Source organism: Musca vetustissima, unplaced genomic scaffold (genome assembly GCF_032173495.1).
Source record: "Musca vetustissima isolate MV318-11 ecotype Yass unplaced genomic scaffold, APGP_CSIRO_Mvet_v1 utg454502, whole genome shotgun sequence".
NCBI classification, from domain to species: domain Eukaryota; kingdom Metazoa; phylum Arthropoda; class Insecta; order Diptera; family Muscidae; genus Musca; species Musca vetustissima.
Window position 1 is genome coordinate 1 of NW_026872889.1, and position 11315 is coordinate 11315.

The following is an 11315-nucleotide window of genomic DNA, read 5'->3' on the forward strand; positions in this document are numbered from 1 at the left end:
GGAAACCCAAATATGTCCGCAAAAAAGAACCTTCTTGCTTAGAAATATTAATGTGAGGTCATGGACGAATGAGACCCACAAACTACTTCGGAATAGTGAGGGGACAAACATATTATGGTGTGACCTAAATCCAAATTTTAACACCTAACAAATAGAAAATCAGGAGATTATCAGAAGGTTTTCTCACAGGACATCTCTGCCTACAGGTGAATTTACATAAGATTGGGTTCGTGGAAATCAGCATATATCAAGGAAAATGAATGTACAATTTCGTGAAAATCTATAAAAACGAATGGTCTTTGGTGTGCCGTTAACATAATATAAGGGAACTATACTGATATTTGAATCGATTACGATTGCTTCAGCTCCTAACTATTGCGGACGAATGTATATACATGGTGAGATAAAAAAAACTGCAACAAAGTTAAACGCCATAATTTTTACATTTCTTTAATTTTATTGAATGAAAGCAAAAAATGTCTGAAAAATCAACAAATTTTAGAAAAAGTTTAGATTTGTTCGACTTGGTCACCATTGACACGAATTATGGTCTTCAAACATCCAATGAAACCTTCACACGCTAATGTTGCTCTGCGTTATTTTTGTCCATTTCTGGAAAAGCACTAGCTTGAGGTGATCGACACTTTAGTATTTTTTAGTGCCAACGAATTGGTATCCCGGAGATCTGGTGGCTAGTATGCCTCCTATCCATGCAGGAACCTCATCTTGTAACAATTCTTGGGTGGAGCGTGCTGAGTGCGTTGATGCTGAGTCCTGTTGAAATGTCCTAGGTCTGCGGCCAAAATGTTTGCTTGCCCAAGACATTAATACACCCTCCAGAATATTTTCCCGATAATATTTGCATTTATTCTGATGCCACGGTCGATTAATACGAGCGGAGAGCGACCATCGGCTATTATGGCGGCCCACACCATCATCATGGCCGGCGCTTGAATTCTGGTGGCCAACCGAAGGTGCACATTTTCAGCAAATCACTTTGGCAAGTAAACACGATCATTTTATTTGTTTACAAACTGCTGGACCACGAATGTTTTCTCAGTGGAGAAAACCAAATTCGGCAGTTTACCACTTTTGACCAAGCGAAGCTACTCTCCTCTTTTGGGTCTATTTTCTTTCTGTTGCGGTGTAAGTTCTTGCACTTTTGGAATTTGAATGACTTTACGCCGAGCTTTAGATTTAGATATAGCTCCCATATATATATATATATTAGTCCGATTTAAGGTAAATGGTGTACCAAATTCCCTATACATCTTTTGATTTGCCCGAAATTTGGCATAGCGAAATGGATTATGTCTGGAATGATGTGTGTTAAGTTTCCTGAAAATCGGTTCAAATTTAAATATAGCTCCAATAGATATTTTCGTCCGATTTAAGGTAAATGGTGAACCAAAGTCCCTAGTCGATTTCAACGAAGTTTTTCATAGCGGACTTCAGATTTGGATAGAGCTTCTATATATATATTTCGCCCGATTTTAGGTAATTTTGTTCCATTGTAAGAAGCAACCCTATATCTCAACAAATGAAAAATTTAGTATAGGTTGCAGAATTCCACGTCTGTTAGCATTCATCGGTTAAATATATCCAAAGTGGTGAAGGGTATCATATAGTCGGCCCCGCCCGACTTTACTACTTTCCTTACTGGTTTTATATGGGTTTAGATGTTGCTTCCATGTAACTGTATTAAAAGGTTTTGGCCGAATTCTCCCACCGAAGCGGCTGTTATTTGGCATTTCGAATTCATGGTGAATAACATACATTCTTCCTGAAAATTGTCAACGTGGGCTCGTGTTTTCACTAAGCTTCCACACAAAGGTTTCACTGAATGTTCGGTATTTCGAGGTCCCTAATACAGCTTCCAATCCTTCTCGGATTAATTAATACAAAATATTAGTTTCTGCACTGATACACTATGTGTCAAATCTCATTTAACACGAAAAGCTTTCACCAACATTTTGGAATTTAAGTTGTAAAAGCTTTAATGTAAAGCTTATTTTCTTTTCAACTTAGTTATTTTCTACCTAAAAGCTTCAAAGAATTATGACCCGTAAAAGCTTAATCATCTATGTATATTTTATTTGGAAAATCTACTTGTAGTGATGAATAAGGAAAATTCGGTAGAAATATTTGCCACTAGATGGCGCAACTGCATTACATAAAAATACCAAATTTCACGCTTCTTGTAAACCGTTGACAATGGACTATAGAGGAAATCGAGCGTAGTGTGTAAAGGTATTATATTTAAGGTGAACACACTTTTTGGACTATATATACGAGCTATATGATAAAGGCCAGTGTATCAAGATGATCCATATAGCCCAAATGTAGGTTGTCAACTTGAAGTTAGGATTTCGTTATATAAAAAATATCAGAGAGTCAAGGCGAAAGGTAAGAAGTCTACGAAGGTTTGATAACTATAAATAGTCCAGCTGAACGCAACAGATCATTTAATAATAATCTAAGGACATGTAGCCTTTACAGATGAGTTATGAGCAGGTAAAGAGGGGCTGGAGAGAGTTGAGAGCTGAAACTATTAAGCCATTAATTCATCTATAAATACTATTTATCATTTAGGTAATCTGTAAAGAATTTTGTCCTTCGGAGACTCACTTAAAATAGCATAATTTTAGGTCGCCGTTAAACTCATTTCTGGTTTGCATCTCCCTTTTAATGACTTTATAATAGATACTGTCAATCTTTACGTAGTAAATATTCTGTTTTTCAGCTCGTCTGTTTTTCAGCTCACAGGATTTATTCAGCTCTGGTATTAAGCTCTTCTATTAAAAAATTCTTTCGGTTTGATTATAAGGATTCTTCTGCTCTTTAGTACGTCTATAAAGGCTTCCTAGCTGTTAGGTGGACGGCAAAAAATATATCCCTGCTCGTCAGCAAAAACTTCTTGGTCAACAAGCTTAATAAAGGCTCCCTACATCACCTTCTCGACAGAGACCCTTCAGATTATCTAGAAAGGATCTCTTCAGGCGCTGTCTTTCATCTCTCATATAAATATTTATTTTTTAAGATGCAGACGTTTTGCTTCAGTACGTCATTAAAATCTACCTTATGCTCCTCCAAATGGACTCGGTTCTTTAAATACTTTATATACTATGTAGAGACTTAATTATGTAAAAATTTTCTCGTCTAAATTGGCTCCTTCCTCGTCTATAAATACTACAAGATCGTCAGACCTTCCATAAGCTTAAGCTTTAGAATCTGTGTAGAGGATATGGAGAGCCATAGAGTTTTTGTAGACGAATTGAAGAAACAGATGGACTCTATCGAATGCATACCTTTGTGAGATGTGGAAAACATTACAAACAATTCGTGGCGTGTTTATATCCTGACAAAATAGTACAAAAACCGACGTCTTAGTTTACTTACTTAGCTGGCTTATGACAGAACGGTTGTTCCATAAGACGAGCTTAAAACAGTTGTCCAGTCGCGTCGGTCTTGTGAGCATCTCATCCTATTTGAAAGACAAATTTCCGAGATGTTGTCTTCTACTTGATATTTCCATCGGATTCGTGAACTTTCCCCTTTTGCGTGAACCATCAGTTGTTTCGCTTTTATATGCCTTTCGATTTTATATGTCTTATAGTCCATATTAGCATCTGTTGGTCAACACTATTCTCCTCCAGATTTCAAAGCATACTTTATTAGTTTTGTATTAATTTCTCTTTCGAGATGAGCTACATGCTCGGAGTTGCAATGTAAAGGAAAGCCAGAGAGATACTATAGTCCCACCACTATGCGATGCGTTTCGCCGTTGGTTAAGCGGCTCATCAGGCATATTGGACAATGTGACTTACAAATGTCTTTACTTGATAAGTTGTATTTATATCGACTATTGTTGCGAAATTGCATCTACGAATTAAATTCAACCGTGTCAAGGTTCGGGCATTTGGCACCACACCAGAACATTCCTTTTCAGAGCAGATTTTTCTTGTAGTAACGGACTTTTTTTTCCATACAGACTACAATAACCAACAACAACAATCAACAGATGCCATGGAAACCAGGGTTCAAATCCCAGCCGGGCTCAAGCTGAAATTTCGAGTTTGTTTTTATGCCTTTTTAGGGCGAAGGATCATGTACATGTTTTTTTTATTAATTTCTCTTTCGAGATGAGCTACATGATCGGAGTTGCAATGTATCAGTTAATGTTATCCTGCATAGCCATATTAGTTTTGCAGGAATGCCAAACGCAGACATGTCTTTAAACACCTCTGGGCGGATAGGACTGTCAAATGCGGCTTTATATTCGACGAATAGGTGGAATGTGCCGATGTATTTTTCGTCGGTCTTTTCCAGTATTTGGTGCAGAATGAAATTCTAGTCAATGGTGGATTTGCAGGGTCTGAAGCCGCATTGGTTCCAATAATGTCAATGACCATTGGCTTCAGTCGTTCACACAGCACGCTGGATAGCACTTTATATCCGATGGAAAGGACACTTTTTTTCTATAGTTGGTCGTCTTGTCTCATTTTTGTGCACGGGCACAGGATGCTGAGTTTCCAATCATTGGGCATGCATTCCTCTAGCCAAATTGTAATTATAAGCTTGTGCATGCTCCTGACCATCATCTGATCACCTGTCTTAAATAGTTCGGCTGGTAATCCATCGGCACCTGCTGCTTTATTGTTCTTCAGCCGATTGATTGCTATTCCGACCTCATCTTGGCTAGGTGGAATACACTCTATTCCGTCATGTCTTATTGGTTCTGGGGTATCTTCTTTACCGCCACTATTTGATACCAGAAGCTTTTCAAAATGCTCCTTTCAGAACCTCAACACGCTATCTGTATCTGTCACCAGGTTTCCTTCTTCATCTCTTCAGCAGGATGTTCCTGTACCAAAACCTCATAATGGTTGGCAAAATTTTCGGACTTCATTCTGACTCCTGTACATCTTGATTTGCTCACGTTTTTCTTGTTCTTTCTTCTTTTTTTTGAAAATACGTTTCTCGTCTCTCCTTTTCTCCGATAATTCTCCATTGATTTCGTGTTGCTACTGCCTGCAGTGTTGCCCTATACACTGCGTTTTTCAACTCAGTAGCATTACGAGACTTAGTTAGATTTTAAATTAAAGTAATCGATGATATGATACTTTAAAGGACCCCTTGTCCTTTATGTCGTTAATAGAGGCTCTATTTCCCTTCTAATATAAAAACTAATACGCCCTTCATTGCATCTATAGAGAATCTTTACTGTTCCCTTCTTCTATTAAGACTGCCAGCTCTACATCTCGCCTTCAAAGACGCCATACCATTCAGCTCCTCCATAAAGACTCTTTGATAGATAGGCCAACATAACGATATAGAAAGTATAGACGAGTCGAAAGATGAGACATTTTTATACCCTTCACCACTCTGTGGTACATGGTATTATGTATTTGTGCATATGTTTGTAACAGGCAGTAGGAAACGAGACAGACACATGGTTACTTTTGAGAATATGCATAGAATCACTTTCTAAGTCGTTCCACATTGAGAATAGAATGAAGTTTTTGCGGTTTGTTGAAAATGGTGCAGATGCAGACATAGCTTCCATATATATTTTTCGAACGGGTGTATGATTGGTATTAAGTTTTTTAAGACATACCGAATAGCGTGTTTCAAGTTTGCTTTAAATCTGTTTGTATCAATTTGTTCCATTGTACGCAAACGACTCAAAATCTGCCCGCATTAAATGAATTTTAGTGTAGGTTGAAGAAAGGCATGTGTATGGACTGATGTTAGTCGGGTCACTTATAGATAAAGATCACATATTTAAGTTCACGTTGAATATACCCAAAGTGGTGAAGGGTATCATATAGTCGGCCCCGTCCGCAGGGAGCATATAGAATTGCTTTGTGTTCAGGGGAAACCTATAACAGCCGGATAGTTCTTATAGACTAGAATTAGCTGTAAAGAGTCTGTGTAGAGGGGCTGAAGTGTCAGACAGTTTTTATAGACGAATTGAAGAGACACACAGTCTCTATAGAATTCAGACTTTGCTAGATCTTGAAAACATATTTTCTTCCAAATTCACGCCTTAGTTAGATCTTGAAAAAATATTTTAAAAGATTTCATGCCTAATTTTTTCTTCATAAATTAAAAAATATCAATACCCTGTACTTTCAGCTCGTATTTAAAGACCCCATATTTGCAGCTTCTATTAAATAATTGACTGCGATTAAATTCAAATACTTTTTATTATAAATATTTGATTTTTATTTATTAATAAATATTCAAATTATTTGTCAATAAATTTAACTTATAGGTTATGTTGAAACAACTCGTATCATTACTATAATAATTTTTCAAAAATATGTTTAAGATGTTTGGTTTTTGACTAGATTAGTTTCAATATAAGGGGGGGGGTCTTATAATCTTATAACTAAAAATTGTCTTACAAATAACCTTCCAATAAAATTGCGAAACTTAAAATAAAAAGAAATTCTTGAAAAATATTTGTACACATTTTTCAAAAAAAAAAAAAAAAAAAAAAACTATTCGTTTACCAAGTACTTATAAAAACTAAAGAAATTTGGTAATAAAAATGGGAAATCATTTGATTTTGAATATTCAGTTTTTGTTATTATGGTCCATGTTGGTGTTATTGATTTGGAAGCATATTTTTTTTGGATTTTCGTATTGGGTTTAAGGACCTTCGGTTATGCCAATCTTTCTCTCCTCGCTATATTTTCGGATATTTCATTTTAAAATCGTGTAATTTTACTGCTTTCAGGTGAGTCGGAAGGTGTGAGGGACTCTTGTACGGAATGGGCCGGACTATTACCACGATTTACACGAGTGGTATTTTGTCGCTGATTCCCAATGTGGGCATTGGCCTGACGTAAATTGGCAAAGAATTGTTGACGCCGAGGAGCACCACCTCCACGCAGTGGTAAGGTGGGAATTTCACTGGGTGACTGATGATGCAACTCATCCTGGGATATGTTACGCATGGCGGGATTGACACATTCATAAACACTCTGGAAGGGAATATAAGGAGAATTAGGTCGTTTATAATATTTTCAATAATGTGTCGAAGTTACCCACCTGTTCCGAAGAGTATTGATGATTTTGAGCAAAAGCCAAGGAAGTCAGCGATGGTAGGGCCTGGGCAATATCCGAACGTTCTATGCCTCGGACAATCAAAAACGTCCTTGGTATCAATATACCCACGAGAATGGCCCACCCTGATGCCTGTAGACCCAATGGCAACGCCGCATCCCGCATTTCATCTCCAAAGAATGACATGGTGATCCAAACAATCCATATAATCAGCATCAGCACGGAACCAATAACAATTAAAATACCTTCCCGATAATTTCTCTGTGAACGATATATAAACGGCACCAGGGCAATAATACTTAACAACAGCAGCATATCATAGGCCAATAGCCCAAACATCCAATAACCATAGTACAAATTCTCACAGGACACCTTATCCGAGGCAATATGCATCGCGACCAGCAGTTGAATCGACATACCCAATTGCACGAGAATACTAAAGACACATATCACGGCCTGAATATAACCATTGACATGGGAGAGGAAACCACCCTCGGAACCAATTGAAGCTAACATTACAGAACGGCATAACAGCAGAGAGAAGACGAAGCAGTAAACCAAAGTCAATATGAACACCCTCACCGCACACAATGTATTCAGGGTCTCAGCATCCTCAATGGTCACATGGGAATTACGATGTTCTCCCACATACTCAATTGAGAAGGGTATAAACGAGGTAAACATCAGCAACAAGGACAGCAGCAACAAAATCGATGTAACCGGATTTCCTTCAAAAACATCACCCAAGGAGATCCTCACCACAATGAACACCAATATGGCCAGGGTACAAATCAAACCCAATATGGCCGCCGTCATACCCGTGGCCACCCATGTATCTGGTTTTATACGCCAAAACATAACCGATTCTCCATCGAAGAGAAATGGATATCGGGAATTCTCTCCCGCCGTATATTGACACGTAAATACATGACCAAATTTCGTCTTCAATTCCAGACTGGTGTGATTATCCCGATTATAGTGATAATAGGTGGTGATATTTGTCACAAAGTTCTGCGCTGCAATTTCCCTTAACTTCATTTTATCCTCCTCGTAAATTATGACTGGTGGTGTTAGATCCTCCACCTGCTTTTGGAACATTTGAAAATTCATCATGGCCCCTAGGTGGCGCATACGCAGCAAATCCAACAGCTCGGCAGTGTCATGAACGGGTAGGCGATTTTCCGGCTTCTCCCAATCTCCAACGAATTCCAGTAGACCGATGCAAGTTTCCAGGGCAAAGAATTCTTCAATACGTTTACAATTCCTTGTCATTGATGATTTTAGCCATCGTGCCAGTTCAACAATAGGTCGGGCAAAGGCCAACACCCTGGAGGGAAGTATTGTCTTGCCTATCAACGGTTCATCCAACGTCATTTGGGTTACATTTTTATCCACTACTCGCAAATCGATTTCATTCTCCATTAGTATGTAGGATTTGTTGGGTAAATCTGGAAGGAGAGGAGATAGGTTGATTAGATAGGGTTTCAAATGTAACTTCGAGAATTATAGGAAGAGAATTGAGAGGGAGCTGACGGGTACAGTCAGACTTTGTAGACATGTTTAAGGGCTCGGTTATTGAGCTGATGGGTTATAGAGCCTTTTCAGAAGAAACATGTTGAAGGTGTGTTAGTCGAGCTGATGGACCATAGAGTCTCTTTAGATGAGCCGACTTCCCAGGAATCTCATTTATAGGCGATCTGAATGGCTGGGAGTATATATAGATTGTTCGGAGGCTCTTTGAGTACATATAGATAAGCTGTAGTTGAATGAGGACCTGGAGGGCCAAGGATTCCCTATAGGAAGAGCTGAAGTAAGTTATTAAAGACGAACTAAATGGAGTCTCTATAAACGATCAGAAGGGATTCTCTGTAGACAAGCTGAAAACAGTCTCATGGACGATCCAAAGTCTTTATGGGCAAACTGAAGGGAGACTTTATAGACGAAGTTAAGGGAGTCTTTATACACAAGTTGAAGGGCTTATCTATAGACGATCTGAAAGGTGTCCTTGTAGGCGAGCTGGAGGGAGTATTTATAAACGAACTGAAGGTTGATTCTGTAGACGAGCTGAAGAGAGTCTATTATAATAGCTGAAGGATACCTTTATAAGCGAGTTGAAGGGAGACTTTATAGATGAGCTGTTCAGAGGAGCTATAGGAGGGTGAGTGAATTTCTGTAGAGTGAGTGAGTTTCTTAAGGGCTTATCTATAGACGATCTGAAAGGTGTCTCTGTAGGCGAGTGGAGGAAGTATTTATAAACGAACTGAAGGTTGATTCTGTAGACGAGCTGTAGAGAGTATTTTATAATAGCTGAAGGATACCTTTATAGACGAATTAAAGGGAGACTTCATAGATGAGCTGGAGGGCGAGTGAGTTTCTGTAGAGAAGCTAAATGGTCAGGGTGTCTTTAGAGACATAATGGTCAGTACAGACAAACTGAATAATCAGAGTGATAGTGCTGAAGGGTCAATTAGTCTCCGCCTACGAGATTTCGGGCCAAATAGTCTATTTGAATGGTAAGGAATCTGTAGAAGATCTGAAAGAGTCAAAGTCAGAGTTTCTGTAAATGGGCAAGGCATCGCTATAGAAGCCCACAATGCTTTGTGGACAATTTTGAAGGTTAGTGAGTTATATTGCAAGACTGATGGATATAAGAGTCTCTGTACTAGTACAGTGAACGGGTCAGAAATCCACTTAGAAAATCTTAAGAGCCAAATGAATCTCCATTTAAGACCTGAATGGCCCGAAATTTTATATTGAGGAGTTCATTGGTTAGGCTGTCTTTATGGAATAGTTAAATGACCAAGGGATCATAATAGATGGATTAAATTGTCTAAAGAGACGAAGTTTATTATTCGATGAGTCATGGATTTATCTTGGAAGGGCCAATGAATCTAACGGGATAAACAGTCTGGAGCAGGGACGTACGCAGGAAGGCGGCCTGGAGTACCCTGGAGTATCGACTCACCTATAATGACTTCCTTTATCTCCTCCAAGTTTCCTAATTTAAATACTTTTTTTACTTACCCAATATAAAATGTCGTTCCACCCTCTCCGTGGGCACAGCAAATATCGTTCCATTCTCCTTGAAATGGGAGACCATTTTATTTCCGAATAGGATATAAATATTATTGTCACTCTTGAAATGCATGAGGCACATTTCCTCCTTTCGCGTTGCATCCATAAAATCGTTATAAACATTTAAGTTTTCAGTTAAAATCTCAACGGAAGCAATTGCATCACCCCATGGCATTTGATGCAGTAAATGGGCTACCTTAGGGAACAGATCTTGGCGTATGGAAGGTATTGGCCAAATATTATATTCCAAATCATTAATAAAATTTTCCAATTCCTTATAGTAATCGTAATCAATGAAAATTCCAATGGCATGGGTTATACACTGTTGTTGATATTTAATCTCCTGCAGGAGGATATTTTCCAAGAGGTCATCGGAACTCAGGGTAACAGCGCGAATGCCTATAAAACAGATACAAATTAGTCTTTTATTCTTCATAAGGCTTCCCAAAATCGACTCACCAATTAAAAAATCAGCTTCCAGCAGATTAGCCACATTCAGGCGATTTATGACAAACATTGCCGATGCCGGGTCGGTGGTCATAACACTCAACATCAAATCTCCCTCAATGGTATGAACGAAATCTTCTTCAGCCTTTACCACGGTTAAATCTTCTTCAGAATTTGGCACAATAGCTTGAATGCCATGGATACAGATATCACTAATGCTGGTTGTGGTTTCAAATAGGGTTGGATCTTCTGTTGTTGATGTGGTCGTAGTGGTTGTTGTTGTTGTCGTCGTTGTGGTTGTTCGGACGGTAGGTATTGAAGCTGGTGGCCGCCTCGTTGATAATACTCGAGATTTGGTGATTTTTGGCGTTTGTTTGGCTACTGGTGGTGGAGATGAAGCTTTTGGCGGTGCCGGTGATGCTTCCGTACTTGAACCCTCATCCTCTCCAATGGTTAGGGTAAGAAGACAACAGAGTAGAAGGATGCAAATATAGAATACTAGAAACAAATAAAGAAACATTGTTGCTTAGTGCCTTAAAAAATATTAATTAAAAAGTATAGGCCTATTGTATTCCCTGAAAAAAATATTAATTCAACCAGTAAAGTCGGGCGGGGCCGACTATATGATACCCTTTACCACTTTGGCTATATTCAAGAGATGCATCCTAACAGACCTCGCATTTTTGAATGACCATTGACATGAAAGTGGACTATTTTAA

The 11315-nt window shown here is 38.6% G+C and overlaps 1 protein-coding gene across 1 annotated transcript; it reads right to left on the minus strand.

Annotated features, from left to right (window-relative positions):
* Window positions 1-6713: 6713 nt before the first annotated feature.
* LOC133321244 (protein bride of sevenless-like) lies at window positions 6714-11094 on the minus strand (the record flags this gene model as incomplete). Its single annotated transcript, XM_061530335.1, has 4 exons — window positions 6714-6992; window positions 7060-8522; window positions 10099-10548; window positions 10609-11094. Coding segments are annotated over 4 exons (2675 nt in total), but the record flags the coding sequence as incomplete, so codon positions are not given.
* Window positions 11095-11315: the final 221 nt, after the last annotated feature.